The 19,539-nt window shown below is 39.9% G+C and overlaps 1 protein-coding gene across 2 annotated transcripts in view; it reads left to right on the forward strand.

Annotated features, from left to right (window-relative positions):
• Positions 1 to 19,539, forward strand: part of nr3c2.S (nuclear receptor subfamily 3 group C member 2 S homeolog) — a 194,599-nt gene that overhangs the window by 168,926 nt on the left and 6,134 nt on the right. For both annotated transcript variants that reach the window (XM_018243272.2, XM_018243273.2), the window contains exons 7-8: positions 11,820 to 11,950; positions 17,509 to 17,666. In XM_018243272.2, the coding sequence (XP_018098761.1) occupies positions 11,820 to 11,950; positions 17,509 to 17,666 (289 nt within the window). The remainder of the gene's footprint in view (positions 1 to 11,819; positions 11,951 to 17,508; positions 17,667 to 19,539) is intronic.

Below are 19,539 nucleotides of genomic sequence, written 5' to 3' on the forward strand. Positions count from 1 at the left end.
CAAACAAGGGAAAGTTGTGCTCAGCACTAATTTTTAAAACCATTAGGCGGGGGTGCAATGAGGCTGTGACCACAAAATACATATAGACAAATACAAGAGTCCTCTGCACTCAACCCATTATCAATATATTTAAGACAGAGACACTTTGTGCATACTGCTAGTAAAAAATGCTCTTAATGATTCTTAATGAATCAGATGAAAATTGTGCGTAGTACTGGCCAGATATGGGATGACTATGACGTAGTTGGCCAGCTTAAATATATTGCAATATATGGACAAACAATCCTTGTTTTATTTAAAGGGTAAGGCATTTTTCAGTAGCAGTATGCACAAAATGTCTCTGTCTTAAATATATTGATAATGGGTTGAGTGCATAGGAATCTTGTATTTGTCTATATGTATTTTGTGGTCACAGCCTCATTGCACCCCCGGCTAATGGTTTAAAAATTAGTGGTGAGCACAACTTTCCCTTGTTTGCTAAGCGTATGTAAGCCATGCATTTGATTTAGCTATCAGCAGGCATTTTCCTTGTTTCCAGTTTACTTCTTAATATTTTTCCAGCTTCTAATTAAAAATATACTGTAGTTACCAGGCTCAGCTTGTTGTGAGCAAAAATTAGATGCTGTTTTGGTTGATGCAAGATGCTGATTTTGTATGTATTTCAAAAATACATCTTGAACAAACAGGAAAAAAACAGGTATTCCTTTTGTAGTGTCAGTTTAATTTTAGAGACCTAAACATCTCAAAACACCCAATATTATATGTGCTAAATTCTGCCAGTAGGCGATCTATTTCTTCAAATGTCTATTACAGTAGCCCATTGTATACTTCCCTTGTTATTAATACATTCTGAACCTCTCCACAGTTATCCACTTCATCTTGCTAAACAAATTTATTTGGATGGAGAGGCAAGATGAGTAAAGTATCCTTAGATAATATTAATATTCACTTCCTTTGCCTACTAATCAGACCTGGGCTTAGGGTAGCTAAACTGGCATTTCCCTTTGGCTGCCAGAATCTAAGGGGTACCCTTGAGGTGCAAACATATAATGGTACATACCTGTAAGATAAACAGGTCTTTGATATCTTAGTTTATACATACAGTTCCCAGATTTCCACCAAGAGCCAGTAGTTTTGTATAATGTGGCCAATGAAAATACTAGTACCCTCTTCAGCCTCTTCCAAGTCTTATGAATGAATCTGTTTGACGCTGTAGCACTATCAGAAGAGCATCATCTGAAAACACTGACTTTGGATTCTTGTACTTCTTTAATAGTGACTATGCCACAGAGAATTAGCATGGGAATTAGCTGCTATCTGATGCGTGAGGGCAATTTCACTTTCACCTGTCATGATTTGTGTGCTTTGTGAGTGTGTCTGTTTCTCAGTTTAATATAATTATTGATAAACAGGCCATGTGAAAAATTCTAAACTTTGTTAGTTCACTTGCAGGATAGTTTTCATAGACCTATGAAACTATGTTAAGATTAGGTTCTGGCTCTGTGGTTTAATGTGGTTAGCACTTTCCTTCAATAACTTCCTAATAGTCAAAGCAATAGACTGCACAGTGTTGAGTAATAGCGACCATCAAGAATGAATGGAAATGAAACATGGTGTAATCATTAGAGAGCTGAACTGAGATGAACCGTTCCTTCCAGAAGAGAGACAAAAAACAAAGCGGTGAACTAAAATACCCTCACATACTGTAATGGGTGCTGTGCAAGCTGACAGCATTACAATCAAATAAAAAGCTGAAGAGAACAATAATGATCTGCTATACCTGCTGTGCTGATTTATACCAGAGTAACCCTTTCATGAGGGAAAAAGACACCTAATTAGAGCTTGTAGACTTATTGTAGTGTTTCTATTAAAAACTCTGTTAGTAATTTCTTCAGCCATACACAACAATAAATGTGTATTGTACTTATGTACAGTATCTACAGGCTTGTATTCAGAGGAATAATTTGTCAACAGGAAGAGACAGATAAGCCATCTCCAGAGTTCTGGAAAGGAGCCATATACAATTATTTTATCAAATGCATAATCTTGTTATATCACTTAGACTCCAGCAGGCCAGAGACAAAGCTAAAATACATCAAAATCAATAGTCTTTTTCAAGACACACTGTCAGTTTAAAGGTAATACACAGTTTTAGCTATTGTGCTGAGATCCAGCACTGTTATGATATACACTTTTAAAGTAATAGGCACCTATTTACAGTTTTCACATTTTAATTTGTTTTCTGTGATGGAGCTTATGAAAGAAACTGTATCTTACATCCCTAACATTTTTTTAATTAGTCACTCAGTAGAATTTTTTAAGAATGCCTAGGGGTATGTTTATCAAAAAGTGAAGTTAGAGATCCCCACAGTCCTCTAGAGTAAAATTCTGCCACTCAACTCCATTCATTTCTATGGGATTTTGAAAGGTGTATTTACCAAAGAATGAACTTTCACTTTCACCCATTGGTAAATACTCTTTTAAAAAATCCCATAGAAATGGGAATTTCACTCTAGAGGACTGTGGCGATCTCTAACTTAATGTTTTGATAAATATGTCCCTAGAGTGTTCCTGCAGTGTTTTGCTATTTAGCATGATGTTCCAGAAGTAGCGCTGTAGAGAGAATTTTGTCTAGAAAAATGTTTGCTTAGCCCAAGTTATATGCTTATTGTATCACAAACGTGAATGGCAAAGAGGATGAACTTTCATAGACAACTATCCTAAATCCTATCCCAATATAAATTGTAATAGTATACCCAAACACTAGGCATGATCACTCCTCAAATGGACATCTAAACCAGGACAAAGTCAGGGTCAGCATGAAAATAGATACCAAGCATATCTGAAGGTGATTTTTAGTCAATACAGCAACTTCATTATTTTAAATGATATGAAATAAATACCTATATACTGTAAAGATGATATTGGGTCAGTCAGATCAAGAGGTTTGAATGTTACAGGGATTAGGAACTATTTGCCTGCTAATGGAAATGAGATGGGTATTGATTGAGCGCAGGTCAAATCACAAATTAAAAAAGAAAGGAAGAAGGACATTATAGCTAAAGTTCCCATTAAAAAAAATTAAAATCAAATATCAGTCCATGACCTGAGTGACCGTGTGCAGTTATTCTTAAAAATGAAATTGCATCATTGGGGAACATAATATAAAATGAACAAAGTAGATTTATGCCCATGGCAGTTTTTATAATACATATAATTCATTTTCAGCCAGTTATGACTCATTAATTCATCAAGTTCTGATGAAATTCAGGAGACCGCAGACTTGTGTGCTGTCTGTTTTGAATTAGGGGAAGAAGGTTTGCCAAGTTCTTAAGAGATTTTTTTGATCATCTAGGCGAATAAAGATACTCAGAGAACAGTGAAAAGAAACTGGCAAGTATAGAAGTACATGAGTTTGGGAAGAATTTCCAATACTTTAAGGAATGAACTAAAGTACAGTACTGTGTGTTGCTGAGGCCTGAAGGAGCAGGTCATCAGAGCGAGACTGCGCCTCATGATATTGGAGCCTGCTTTGCTCTCCTAGCACCAGCTGTGTCACCACTGTCCCACACCTGAGGTACCCCTGGTGCTCCAATTTGACACTATATTGCTGTCCTGGATATATCAGTGGAGTCCTTGTTACTCTTCCTATGCTGTACTGTAGTGGGCCTATAAAACTGCAAGTTGGATATACCACTCTCCCACATTACTCTTTCTATGCTGCAGTGTAGTGGGCCTATGAAGCCGCAAGTTGAATATATCGCTCTCGCACGTTACTCTGCCTTTGCTGCCTTGTGGTGGGCCTATCAGCTCGCGAGTTGAATGTACCACTCTCTCAAGGCACAGCTATAACAGCACTGTTTGTTCTTCTGTCTCCATGCTGAATTAACAGGATATACCTGAGAGCTCCGTGGTGTTATTGATCCTGACAGTATACTAATTAGCTAACAAACTGTTCTTTCCCTTGTGCTGAGCTTTCCTTCCAACGCTTATTATGCGTAGTAGCAGAGCACCGAAAAAGCCTGGTGAAACGTCACAGAAGATGGACCAGTTTGTGAGGCGGTCTGGCCACGATGGCGCTGCGCCCTCCTCCCCTTCTTCAGTACCGGCCGAGGATACCTCGGAGACGGCTTTTGCACCAATTCTTGCTGCGATAGCGACTTGCCAAACCACGCTCACCACACACATTGAGGAGGTTAAAGTTGACCTATCCCTGATCAAAGTGGATTTGCAGGCTGTGAGAGAGCGAACGACAGCTGTGGAAGCTAGGGTTAGTGATCTGGAAGATATGTGTATGCCAGTTCCAGCACAACTCACTGAATTGCAGCAGCAACTAAAGCAGCAGGCCTCTCTCTTAGATGATTACGAAAATCGTCAACGCCGTAACAATGTGCGGGTGGTGGGGCTTCCGGAGGGCGCAGAGGGCAACTCACCTACTGATTTTGCTGAAAGATGGCTCAAGCAGCTTCTACCTAATGCAACCTTTACTGCACACTATACAGTGGAACGGGCACATCGTGTCCCAGGTCGTCCTAGACCTCCGGGTGCTCCCCCGCGCTCCTTTCTTATAAGATTGCTTCACTTTCGGGATCGAGATGCGGCTCTCTCCGAAGCAAGAGCAAAAGGCCAGCTGGTTCATGAAGGAGCCAATATATCATTGTATCCTGATTACTCTACTTATCTGCAGAAGCAGCGCAGCACCTTTAACGGCGTAAAACGGCAGTTACGTGACTTGAAGTTGGTCTATGCCATGCTGTACCCGGCTAAACTCAAGGTCGTTGATGCGAATAAATCTCATTTTTTCAATACTCCTGAAGAGGCATTGAGCTGGATTGAGGCTCGGTCTGGCAGAAGTCCCAGGCCATAATTGTTCTTCGATGTGCCTCTTCTGTGACAGTTATTGGACCTGTTGTAACTGGTCTCCACATCCTTCTACTGCTAGGAGAAGAGGATAAGCTGATACTCACAACTTTTTGTTGTAATTACTGTTGCAGGACGTACCTCTCAGTGCAAGTATTCCTCTCATGTTGTTCGGAAGTTAATACCTCTATATGTCTTGGCAGTGCTATGTGGACAGGTGGATTACAGTCCTGTGTCTATTTCAGTGGCGGGCACAGTGCCTTCTCTGGACTTCCTGGACACATGCAGGTGTTGCCATTAATTCTCCTTAGACGCTTCCGCCAGCCTTGGACCTTATTGTGCACTGGACGTCTCATGCTCCATATACACACAGTGTTATATTTTCCTTGGGACTGCATGTTAGCTTTCAGTTCTACAACACTGTTTACTTCAATATCCTATGAACCGTTGACCTATCACCACGGAAGCTCTTTGGCCACAACAAGATTTGGAACAAGCTTGTTGAGGGCAACCAAACTCCCCAGTTGATCTTATGTTTGGGATCCTAAGCCCACCAGACTGTGAGGGTTGGGCAGGGTGGGGGGCGGTTGGGTGGGGGTTTTATTTTTGTGAATGTTGTTTTAACTATGTCTTTTCTGCCTCATTTCAGTCTTTCTTTCCTTCTTCTCTTTCCCTCCCCGGCTGGATAACAATGTATGTATATGGCGGGCTGATGAGTCGCAGGGTGTCCGGAAGCCTGATATGTATTCATCTTAGTGTGAGTACCCATCCCATTTACACAACACCAAATGGCTGCTGTTAAGTTAATATCTTGGAATGTTCGGGGTCTTAACGATAAGGTAAAGCGGGCATTAGTTTTCAATTATCTTAAATCTTATACCCCCCACATTCTCTTACTTCAGGAGACCCACTTAGTTGGGAGTCGGGTCTTGGCTCTCCGGAAACCGTGGGTTGCGTATATTCATCATACTATATATTCCACTTATGCTAGGGGCACCTCGGTCCTGGTTAGGAAAGGTTTCCCATTTGATCTTATGGAGGTGCGTTCGGACAGATCGGGCAGATATCAAATTTTGGCGTGTGCTATAGCTGGGTTTCCTATCCTCATAGCTAACATTTACATTCCTCCCCCCTTCGCAGACACAATACTTCATGACCTATATCAAACATTGATGCAATTGCCCCCCGCCCCGGTATGTATCATGGGTGACTTTAACAACTGTTGTAACCCTCTGTTGGATAGACTGTCCGCTCCTACAGTAACTACCTCTAAACTTGCTGATTGGGCCCGGGCATACAATTTGGTGGATGTATGGCGCTGGAAGTACCCCGAGCGCAGGCAATTCTCCTGTTATTCTACTACCTATCAGTCATTATCTCGAATAGATCTTGCACTGCTTTCTTCGGACCTCCTCCCTAAAGTTCGAGAGGTTGGATATCTGCCACGGGGAATCTCAGATCATGCCCCTTTGCTTCTTTCGTTAGACCTTCTCTCTGACCCCTCACATAGAACTTGGAGGCTAAGTCCATACTGGTTGAAGGTCCCTAGTGTGGTCGGGGAATCCGCTGATTCTGTCACACAATATTGGAGTGTGAATTATGGCTCTGCGGATCCCTCAGCTACCTGGGAGGCTTTTAAGGCAGTCTCCCGAGGTTCCCTAATGGCTGCAGTGGCCAGAGCTAGGAACGCTTCTAAGGAAACCCTACACCACCTTGAAATGGCAGCTTCCCAATTTGAAACGGAATATATTGGCAATCCCACGCCACAGACGCATGGGGAATTCACTGCTGCTCTTAGGCGCCTCAGTTTGCATAGGTTAGAGCTGACTAAAAAGCAACTTCTACACGCCACCAGCACTACGTTTGCATATGGTGATAAAAATGGTAAGCCTTTAGCTTTCCTAGCCAATCCTCCTAATGGTACTTCTGCTGTCCCCAGGATACTCTCCTCAACGGGGGATATGCTGACCTCCCCGTCTGAGATAGCCTTGGAATTCAGTAAATTTTACTCCTCTCTTTACACTTCTACTGCGCACTACTCTAATGCTGACCTTCACGAGTATCTTAATGGGATTCCCATCCCGAATATCTCACCTCAGCAAGCAAAGTACATGGATTCCCCGATTTCCCCTCTTGAGATTGCCGAAGCCATACTTTCCTTCCCTTCCGGCAAATCCCCGGGCCCGGATGGCTTTGTTATAGAATGGTACCGTATTCACTTACGCGAGATAGTCCCCAAATTGCATGAAACCCTGATGTATGCCTTTGAAAATTTCTCTCTCCCTAAAACGTTCTCAGATGCGACGATTGTGGTCATCCCCAAACTAGGGAAGGACCTCACACTGTGCTCCTCCTATAGGCCGATTTCATTACTCAATATGGAAATTAAAATTCTTGCAAAAATTTTAGCTAAGCGTCTTGTCAAAGTTGTGTCTACAGTGGTGGAACCTGATCAGTCTGGCTTTATGCCTTCTAAATCAACCAGCTTTAATCTGAGAAGACTGTTCCTTAATTTACAACTGAAACACGAAAATATGGGTTCCAGGGTGGTGGTTTCATTGGACACGGCTAAGGCTTTTGACTCGGTGGAGTGGCCTTACTTATGGGAGGTAGTAACTAGAATGGGTTTCGGCCCTTCCTTCACAAAGTGGCTTCGGCTGATGTACAGTGAACCCAAGGCATCCATCCGGGTTAATGGCATTACTTCCGTACCATTTCGCCTGTCAAGAGGTACTCGCCAAGGGTGCCCTCTCTCTCCGCTCCTATTTGCGTTGGCAATTGAACCTATGGCCATAGCAATTCGGCAATCTCGGGGGGTACGGGGATTCATCTACAAGACAATTGAGGAGAAGGTCTCATTGTATGCAGATGATACGCTCCTATACTTAGCAGACCCACATGAATCACTCGCCTCTGTACTTGGGATTGTCAAACAATTTGGTACATTCTCCGGCCTTCAAATTAATTGGGACAAGTCCATACTATTTCCCCTTGATGGACAGCTTACAACTGGGGTGGCCGCAAACTGTAACCTAAAGGTGGCGGACAATTTTAAGTATCTAGGGATAACGGTGCACAAAGATCCGACATTATTTTTGCAGCATAATTTGCACTCCTTACTCCGTAAATTTAAAGAAACACTTGCACACTGGACCAAACTCCCTCTCACGCTAATAGGCAGAATAAATATATGCAAAATGATTTTTCTTCCTAAATTTCTTTATGTACTGAGTAATACCCCCTGCCACATACCCAAGAAAGCCTTGCATGATTTAGACCGAACACAATCTGAATTTATTTGGGGGAACAAAACACCCACTCTGTCCAGAGCCACTCTCAATGCTCCTCACGGTCAGCTGGGACTGACCTCTCCCAATTATGAGCTCTATTATCTTGCCTCCCAGGCCTCACATGCGGCCGGTTGGAAAGTGTTTGACGCTGACAACCCGGCATCCATAATAGAGGCACTCTATCTTACTTCTGTGGAAAGCCTACACAACGCTTTATATAGAACTCGAAGGGATCTTGGCCCTTTGTTACCTGTAATGGATGCCACTAAGAGAGCCTGGGATGCAATTGTGCAAATCACTAAAGCAGATACCAGTCTTTCTCCAGATTCACCTTTATGGGGTAATAGTAATTATCCACACTTAGCCACATTCTCAGAGGTGGGAACCTGGACTAAATTTGGCCTAAAGCGGCTGTCACAAGTATACGCTGATGGAACTCTTCGCACGCTGCCTGACTTTCGCCAGATCCTCTCTCTGCCTGATCTGTCCGAATTCCGTTATAACCAGATTAGCCACCTCTGCTCCGCGCAATTCCCAACCCCTCCTCAGCACCTGCAATACACAGGGATGGAAACTTTGATTTCTCAACCCGCCAAGATCAAGCTCCTATCCACTACATATAGGCACTTAATTTCCAATAGATATGATCCTCGACCCAGGGTGAAGTATAAGTGGGAGAGTAGTGGGGTTCATGTCGACCCAGATGATTGGGAAGAAATTATAGATAACCTATATATCCCATTAGTAAGTGTAAGAGACAGGCTCATACAGTTTAAGATAGTACATCAAACATACCTCACCCCTCAGAAACTATTTACTATGGGAAAAGTAGCCTCACCCAGCTGTCTGAGATGTGGTGCGCCTGTAGCTACTTTCATACATTTAATGTGGGATTGCCCAGTGATATTCAGATTTTGGAAGGCAATTTTGAACTTCATGGCTACCGAACTGGAACTCCCCCAGATACTTAACCCTGCTACTTGTCTTCTGGGTCTCCTTGACTCCGTGATACCTAGAGTAAACACTAGATGCCTGATGAGGTTGCTCCTCTTTTACGCAAAGAAGGTCGTTGCCCTGCACTGGATGGGCCCATCGCCACCATCTCTGAGTAGATGGATTGGACTGGTTAATTCGCAACTGGAACTGTACAAGCTCACGTACTTAGCACGTGGATGCCCAAAGAAGTTTGAGAATATTTGGAACCCTTGGCTCGAGTCGCCAGCCACCTCGAACAACTATTGATAGATACTTTTTCAGCCGTATCCCCTTCTCCCCACTTTCCCCTTCTTTTCTTTCCTTTCTAACTTGCTTTTCTTCCTTCTAATTTTCTGTTGTTAAAATTCAATAAAAATTAACCTTTAAAAGAAAAAAGTACAGTACTGTATGTGTTCAGTATCTGATGTGTAGAAATTGTTTTGTCATCTTCTAATACACCAATTTGCTAGCAACCAAAAAAATTTCGGATCAACATTTCATAGAGGTTTTTTGTGAATTAATTTACCAAAGTAATGACCTTTTAGTTAAAAATCCTGTAATTCGTCTTGGTATCCTGATTTCTATAGTAACGATAAGAAGGATAAATTCACAAAACAAACAACATGACTACAGTGTATTTTTTTCTACCTGCTGAGTAATTATTTATATTTATAATATTTTTGGCATTGTTAATTTGCATCTCAAATGTTCATGTTGCAATATATTAGGTGAGCAAGCTCTTCGTTTATAGGCAGTTTGAGCATGATTTAAGAATGTTAGCCTAAATTGTTCTAGGCTTTGTGAATACAAGTTGAAGGGAGCATTCACTTACCAAGATGCAGTGAGCAAAGTACAATTTCAAGCACAATTGCCATGTCTTTTTCCCACAACGCACCCTTTTCCCCAGTATTCCAGCATCATTGTTGATTCAAACAACAATTCTCTAAAAGGGGTGGTTCACCTTTGAGCTAAATTTTAGTATGTTATATAATGGCTAGTTATAAGCTAATTTTCAATTGGCCTTGATTTTTTCCTCTTTTAGTTTTTGAATTATTTGCCTAATTATTCTGACTCATTCCAGTTTTCAGTTGGGCGTGACTGACCCCATTTAAAAAACAAATGTTTTGTAAGGCTACAAATGTACTGTTATTCAAATCAATCCATGGTTGCTAGGGTACTTTGGACCCTAGCATCCGGATTGCTGAAATTACAAACAGGAGAGCTGTTGAATTAAAATTAAGAGGCCTAGTGTCAGGAATCGAGCCAGATAGATGCCTTTGTTACCCACAAGCAACTCACACTGATTGGAGGCTCTCCTCAGTTTAGGAGCAGGAAGCTCAGTAGTGGAAAGAGGCTGGTGGGCTGAAAAAGTGAGGTACCATGGAGTGCGCCAAAGAGTAGTTGAAAACCGGTCCGGGTCAAAGGATGGCAGCAAAAGTTCAAAGGCGAAGACCAGGCACAGGTCAAACAGGAGTCAAATACAAAGGATAAGCCAGGCACAAGTAGAGAGCTTGATAACCGAGCACCGAGGCAATATTGTTTGGGCCTTTTAAGCGTCTGAAATGGCGCAAAACGTTGCGACGCAAGCGTTGTGACGCCTTGGCACGTCTCAACTGACACAAGCTTGAACCCAAAGGACGTTTGCATTCCACACAGCGCTGGCGTGCACCTTGCTCTTGTGTAGTGGGCCTGGAGCTGCGAATAGTCCAGTAAGAGACCTTACACCTAGCTAAGAGTTTAGCTTTTGGCCTGACTCTGCTCTAATTGATGTCATACCTAATTTTGCCCAGCCACACCTCCTGAACTGTCCATATCTGAGCCTGAGGAATCTCAACCAGACAGGAACAGTTGTGAGGCGGCCACGGTGTATATATTTGAGCAGTGGAATTTGATTTGCAGCGCAAGAGTCAATGTAAATCATTGTGATGTAAATGATTCCTGCAATATCTACAGTAATGTATTTTTGTTTGTATTAGATTTGCAAATAACGTTGAAGAAATATAATCCTGCAGCCTCTCGTTAAAGGGGACCTGTCACACAATAAAATTATTCAAAATCCTATTTTATCACATTAGTCAAGCAAAATTAACTTTAATTACACATTATAAATTATGTGAGCCTAGTTTCTTTCAGTCTGTGGATTATAGCAAGCAGGCAGGAGCCATTTTGTGGACACTGTTATTAAGGCAAGTCTTGTATCATCTCAAAATCTTGTTTGTGCACCAGAATGGGGGACCCGATGTCCATTCCCATGCCCTGGTTACACAATTAAACGCTGAAGAGAACGGGGAATGTGTGGAGAGCAGTGACATCTAGGAAGTGCTGAACGGAAAGTGAAAGTAATTGTATGCCCCGCCTATATGCCTAAGGCATAGAGGAGGGGCAAACAATATTTGATTGACAGCTGAGATTTTTAAATGAACTTACAACAGTTATGAATGCTGTAATAAAAAAAATAAATTGGATTTCATGTTTAATTTGAAAAGGATTTTTATTATACTGATGTTTGTGTCTGGGTGACAGGTCCACTTTAAGCTAAGCAGAAATATTGTTCTATGCAAAAGGAAGGTCTCGTTAATTTCTTTTGTGTCCCTTTGTCCTGACTTTCCCTTTGCATCCCCTGAATAAGGATGATTGTGTGTTCTAAAATATTGTTTTTTGTACTGAATGTTTTCTCTCTGCTTTGTTTTCTAGAGAGAGGATGCGCCAGTCTGCCATGTATGATCTGTGCCAAGGTATGCAGCAGATTAGCCTGGAATTTAGCCGTTTGCAGCTAACCTTTGAGGAGTACACACTGATGAAAGTTTTGCTGCTGCTAAGCACAGGTAATTTAGCTATAATTACTACCATACTATGCACAATTATTTCTTTGTATCTAGTCTATTATCGCTCTATGAGCCTCAATAAAACTTTAGCTTCTATTGGAGCCTTTGACTATAGCTCAGAGCCACCAGCAACAGCTAAAGGGCCAAGTTGTTTCTGTAGTGTATCTGTAAGCAGGGACCTTAGACTGAAACAATCAGAGCTGGTAGAGGTTTTTGCAGATACTGGTCATATGAATAAACAGTGGCCAATTCTTTTCATTAACCCCGTTTGATAAGCTTAAAAGCTTTATTTCAAGGGATTGAGGGTGCCTTGCATGAAGGAATAAAAAATACAATATAAATGTGAACATGTAATCCAATAATCCTTATGGTGAACCATTTTGTGTTTGCAGTAACTCCAGATAGGCCCATATTTACAGCACTGCACTCGTCAATGTATCATAATGCGTTTGTAAACATATGTGTATACACAAAAAAACCCCAAAATTAACATTAGTAAAAGGTGCATTGTTTGTGTCTGACTTTTTTCTGTAGCTAGAGCGCCACTGGCAGTGATGGAGGTTCCAGGGCTGTGAAGTCGGTACATAAATCCATAAAACTCCAACTCCTCAGTTTATGGTACCTCTGACGCCTCTATTTTTAAAGGAACAGTAACACCAAAAACTCAAAGTGTATCTAAGTAATTAAAATATATTGCACTGTTGCTCTGAACTTGTAAAAGCTTTGTGTTTGCTATAGAAAGAATACTGTAGTCTATATAAATTACCTGCCATGGGAGCAGATATTCACGCTGGGAAAAAAAGGAGAAAAGGTACAGGTACATAACATATAAAATACCATTGTATTGGACAGGGCATATCTGCTGTGCCTTTCTCTGTTTTTCCAGCTTGAATAGCTGCCTCCCTGGCTACAGAGCAGCTTATTTATATAAACTATAGTAGACTTATTTACATATGGAACCCTACACTTGTTTCCTAATACTCACTAAATACTCACAGATGCCTTTCCATTAATCATACGATGCAGAAAAAGAAAACTTCATGTAGCAGTAAACCGGCGGCACTAAATATAATTGTTAGATAATTTATGGTGTGCTTCAGTCTTTCAAACCTCAGCCTTTTAAACTTGAAGCTTCAAGGGCTGGCAGCTGAAGTCAAAAAAGGCCAGACCACATGGGATGTTCTGGATTTGTCCACTTACAATCTGCTACTGGCCTCGGTAAAGAGCAATAATGAAGATAATTGGCAATTTAAAAATTTTAATAATGCATTGAAGATCAAAAAAGTGTCATACTTAACCATGGCCAGACTGAGAATAAAAAGCAGCCCACATATAGCTGTGCAACTTTGGCATCCAGATCCCCCCCCCCCCCACAAGTTAAAAAAAAAATTGGGGGTCAGGGCTCTTCCCCCCCATTAAAAAAAGTAAAAAAAAAAAAAAACATTGGTGGCCAGGGATTTTAAAGAAAAAAAAGACAATTGGTGTTCAGTGGAAACTTACCTTTAAAATTTAGCAGGTGGTCTTCTTCCTCTTAGACGACAGCAGCTTCTTCATTAGGCAGCTTTTTCTCCCATTCAGTGTCTCCTGGGTTCCCCAGCTCACTTTACCATAAGTGCAGTGGCCCACCGGCATTATACAGAGAGGAAAATAAGTATTGAACACGTCAACATTTTTCTCAGTAAAAATATTTCTAATGGGACTATTTACATGAAATATACACCAGATGTCAGTTACAACCCAGATAATCCCCACATGCAAAGAACTCAAAACAAATAAATTCATATATTAATTGAACCTATCATATAGCTTTAGCTTAGCTACTAAATACAGTCCAAATTTAACATAAGTATTAGACACAGAAATGCTTCTGCCATATCTACCTTCATAGAAGATCTTAAATCTGATTTGATTATATTCAGTGTTTGTATTTAAAGTAATTAGCAGCCGGAGTCCGTACATTTTTGGCAACTCTGACTCCAGATACCCAAAATTACTCTCAACTCCAACTCCACAGCTCTGGGAGGATCCCCAATCTGCAAAGTGTCATGCAGCAGGAAGTGTATAGGCTGCAAAGGGCCTGTACTGAGATTTACAAACACTAGGTTGTCATATGTCTGCTGTTAAGGGGTCATTGCTGAGGTGGCTCCTGACTCTGAACATATGGAACCCTACACCTGTTTCCTAATACTCACTAAATACTCACAGATGCCTTTCCACTAATCGTACGATGCAGAAAAAGAAAGCTTCATGTAGCAATAAGCCAGCAGCACTACATATAATTGTTAGATAATTTATGTTGTGCTTCAGTCTTTCAAACTTCAGCCTTTCAAACTTCAGCCTTTTTAACTTGAAACTTCAAAGGCTGGCAGCTGGATTTAAACAATGCAATAGGCCAGACCACATTGGATGTTCGGGATTTGTCCACTTGTTTGTTTTGTAGAATTACGAATAACCGTAATAACGAAGTTAATTGGCAATTTGAAAGTTTTAATAATGCATTGAAGATAAAAAAGTGTCATACTTAACTAGGTCCAGACTGGGAGTAAAAAGCAACAGTTAAAAAAAAAACATTGATGATCAGGGATTTTAAAGAAAAAAAAGACAATTGGTATTTAGTGGAAACTTACCTTTAAAATTTGGCAGGCCAGGTAGTCTTCTTCCTCCTAGACAGCAGCTTTTTCATTAGGCTTCTTCAGCTCCCATCTGGTTGCTTTTTCTCCCATTCGGCGGCTTCCGGCTTCTCCATCCCACTTTACCATAAGTGGAAGGGCCCACCGGGCATTTGCCCGAACGGACCAGTCCAGGCCTCTACTGAACCCCTTAAAAACAACAGAGTGAATTATTTGTGATGGTGTAGTGGGATGCTAGTGAGTTTTTGAGCTGATAAAGTGGTTAATTGCATATATGTGAAAGGTAGAAATAATAAAAATAGGAATAAAATAAAGCTAAAGCAAATATAAGAAATTCAAATCACAACATTTTAGCAAGCAGACTAAGATGACCATTTGTTTTTATCTGCCATCAATTTCTGTGTTTTATGAGCAGTTTTTACTATAGCTGAGATATAATAGAACTGAAATATTTTGCTATAGAAGAAAATGCCGGAGGAATTAAAAAAGAAATTCAGTTGTGCTGAGACCAAGCTATGTGATTTATCATTTTGTTGCTGTTGTTTTCAATACTTCTTATCCTATTGTAATTGGAATCTAGCCAGCTAGAGAGTAGTGCTGTATTTAATAATTCCAATCAGAGAATCTGGGCAGTTCTCCAGGATTTCGTGTAAGTTCAGTTTATTTGCAAGGTTTATTTCTATTTTATTTTTAATCTAGCCTCAATGTTGGTGCAATAATTGTCAAATGTTGCAGTAAAAAGGAAAGTAATAGCACTTAAGCACAACAGGGAAGGGAATTGCTTAAGCTGAGAGATGGGGAAAAACTCAACACAAATCTTGTTATCTTGGCTCCCATGCTCTAGACAAATTGATAGGATTGTAATAAAAGTTTCTATTGTCTCCAAATTAGAGCTAAAGGGTAGTTTTTTTTAATGGAACAGCTATGCACAGGCTTTTCTACTCTTGCATGAGGGAATGTAAATGTTGAAGGTCTTGAAATTAAGTCCAAGTATTGGACAATCATTTTATTTCACCTACAACAGTACAAAATTAATTTTCCTCCATTTATTGAAGAGGATAAATCTACAATAAATATGTCCTTTAAGTGAGGAGCAACATTTGTCCCATATTTGCCATATACATGCATGAGATCAGTTATTCAGAAACCCGGTATCCGGAAAGCTCCAAATTACGAAAAGGCCTTCTCCCGTGGACTCCATTTTATCCAAATAATAAAATGTTTTAAAAATGATTTCCTGTAGTAATGAAACAGAGCAGTGTAAATGATCCAAAAGAAGATATAATTAATTCTTATTGGAAGCAGAACCAGCCTGTTGGGTTTATTTAATTCTTTCATGATTTTCTACTACACTTAAGGCATGCAGATCCAAATTACAGAAAGATCCATTATCTGGAAAGCCCCAGATCCCAAGCATTCTGGATAACAGGTGCCAAAGCTGTAGTATACAACTGTACAGTATGTAGATATTTCCTGTACCCGTTTACTGTGCCATATTGCTTTTGGATTTTTAATGTTTTTATTTCCATTCTTTAGTATCAAAAAACACTTTTATGTGTAAACCAAAGACTGTATCAGGCAAAATGGCCTAAAAGTTAGATTCTTAAATTAGTTTTGTAGCACAAAGGGTGTTATGTTAGACCCTTGGTTTGCGCAGCAAAATTATATTTGTTTTTGATCAACTGAGTAGGTATGATATTTGCATAATGAATTATTTGACTTGTCTAAATAACAAATAAAGGCTAATTCAGTCCCAAGGGTTGAACATAGTAGCTTGCAAAGCTTCTAAGACACTTTGATTTCTGAAGGAGTATACAAGATTTAAAAGCTTTTCTATGTGACATTTTCTGAATTATCTTCATTTCTGACAAGGGTTTTTTTAAAGTTATATTTAATGGGGGCATGTTGTCATGTAAAGATCTGCCTCCTAGAATCTGTCAGTCTTTGCCCAATTGTTAACACCCATGTAGCCAAAATGGGCTACTCCAATTATTTGACCCCTAGGCTAATGATAGATTATTCAAGGGACCCATGCAGATTTATATAATGGGGACATCATCCACTGCCCCATGTGTTGTTTGTTTTTTTTACCAGACAGGTTTTTCTAGTCATGCCAATTGATATCTGACAGCACAAGGACATATCACTTGGGGGAAAGCTGTGGTTTTGGCTCCATGCTTGGCCTCTGCAGATTGTGTTGTCAGGCAATATTTAATGTATGGACAGATTTATTAAGAGATTAATGAATGAGATATTTATCTAAGAGACAGAATATGTAAAAGGTAGAAGGGCATGGACTTTCCATAGATGGGTTCTTTATGGTCATTTTGGGTATTTGTTTTTGATCTATACACTGAAAGACAGTGACGGAGGGGTGGTAATATCTGGACCAGGACTGCCACATAACCTACCAATATTCTTATTGGAATAATATAATAATTAAAAAAATATTGTCGAAAATTAGCTTATTTAACCAAGTAATGCCTGGATAAACTTATATCCCTCCTTTTATATTAATAAGCCTGAAATGTATTGGTGAAATATTTGTAAAAGTTGAGGGTTATGGGAATATTAAAATTATATATATAATAATAATATATTACTATAGCACCCAGCATAGCAGCCTTTTCATTTAAGAGTATCCAATGGATTGACTTACATGGGAAATATTAGTTAATCCTCTAGTTGGATTTCGCCTTCACTCTCCCCTTTACCATGTGACACCTTCATACAGAAGATGGTGTAATTTAGCAACATTTAGTAATTTATTAGTTACATGGAGATAGACATTACAAATGAGTGGATGCAATAGATAATCTGCGTCTTTGTATAACACCTCTACATACTTCTTAAATACTTCTTTAGATTTGAGTTAACAACACTATTAATGCTTGTGAATTTAATCATCATATTTTTTTCTCTTTAAAGTACCCAAAGATGGACTTAAATGCCAGGGTGCATTTGAAGAAATGAGGGTGAATTACATTAAAGAGCTAAGAAAAGTATTATTAAAGAGTCCACACAACTCCGGACAAAGCTGGCAGCGTTATTTCCACTTAACAAAACTTCTAGACTCCATGCAGGATGTAAGTATATCTTGCACTGTTTTACTGAACTTTAACATGGCTTGTAGGTTCTTCCTGAGAAAATGAAAAATGGAACATCTCTGTTTCTAAAGCCCAAGTGCTTATAAAGAATTCATCCAAACCACATACTCCCAGCAACAGAATACCTTTACCTTAAAGTACGTTAGTTTTGTTATTTAAAGATTGTATTAGATATGTTTTCATATTTAGAGAGGTTTTAAATCAAATAACTAACTCTGACATACATGTCTGTACCCTAATGATTTAACGTGTAGCTGCCCCGTGGAATTATTTTTTCCATCTACCGTGGCACGGGCAGCTTTGATCAGTAAAAGACCATTCAGTTCTGTGGATGTTTGATCACAGTGGCAGCACTGAGCTGTAATACCACTCCAAATAATGGATAAACACTGTGAATTTCCAGAAATACATATAAATACACAGGCATACTGTACCTGAAACTACTGAAGGAAACCATGGTAGTCTGTCTGTGCTAGAGAAACTGGTTGCCTATTCCTCTTAGGTTCACAGTCACCTTGTTCCATTCCTAACAGAAGGACTTCAAGTCCCAGAATCCATCACTTCATAGAGGAACAAGTTGAGACAGCGGTTGCATTACATTATATGCCTTAGAGGAGTGGAGAATTGGTCCCTGCAAGAACATAGACAGACATAGTGTTTATGCACCATATTGATATGGGGAGTATATTTTGCCTTTAAATGCCCAATGCAAGTTTTAAGGGAGAAAGCTTTGGTTAAAGGGATACTGTCATGTTTTTTTTTCAAAACACATCAGTTAATAGTGCTGCTCCAGCAGAATTCTGCACATAAACCCAATTCTCAAAAGAGCAAACAAATTTTTTTATATTCAATTTTGAAATCCGACATGGGGCTAGACATATTGTAATTTCCCAGCTGCCCCAGTCATGTGACTTGTGCCTGCACTTTAGGATGGACCAACTTTCTGGCAGGCTGTTATTTCGCCTACTTAATGTAACTGAATCAGTCTCAGTGGGACTTGGCTTTTACTAGTGAGTGTGTTCTTAGATCTACCAGGGAGCTATTATCTTGTGTTAGGGAGCTGCTATCTGGTTACCTTCCCATTGTTCTGTTGTTTGGCTGCTGGGGGGAAAGGGATGGGGGGCGATATCACTCCAACTTGCAGTACAGCAGTAAAGAGTGACTAAACTAAAGTTTATCACATGACTGGTGGCAGCCAGGAAACTGACCATATGTCTAGCCCCATGTAAGATTTCAAAATGAAATATAAAAAAAATCTGCTCTTTTGAAAAATGGATTTCAGTGCAGAATTCTGCTGGAGCAGCACTTTTAACTGATGCGTTTTGAAAAAAACATGTTTTCCCATGACCGTTTCCCTTTAACTATTTTCTGGCTGCAACAGTTTGTTTCTTAGTGGGAAAAAATATTGTTACTGTTTGGTAACCACACAGATAGGTATGTAGATATTCCATGCTATGCCATAAAGCCAACATAGTATTAGTAATAATAATAATAATTCTTTAAAGCAATATACAGTATGTATGTGCTGTTATTAGTTTACTGTTCCCATCATGTTATTCTAGCAGCATAAAACTATGGCAGGAGTTTTGCCTGATAAGAGACCAGTTGTGGAATTATATATTTTTCTTTAATAGAACAAACAGACTGATGACATGTTGGATTGTAATATACTGACTGTACTACCAAAACATTTTGCTGTCGACGACTAGATTTTGCCAAGTTCATCTCATGTGCCATGTTTTTATTCCCTTAATTTTATTCTGAACCTTTTACTTTACTTAATGTTTCCTTTCGGGACATTTGGAAGGGAGATCTATATCTGGCTGTTGGAGGCTAATGCGGTCATTTCATT

Source organism: Xenopus laevis, chromosome 1S (assembly GCF_017654675.1).
Source record: "Xenopus laevis strain J_2021 chromosome 1S, Xenopus_laevis_v10.1, whole genome shotgun sequence".
NCBI classification, from domain to species: Eukaryota; Metazoa; Chordata; class Amphibia; order Anura; family Pipidae; genus Xenopus; species Xenopus laevis.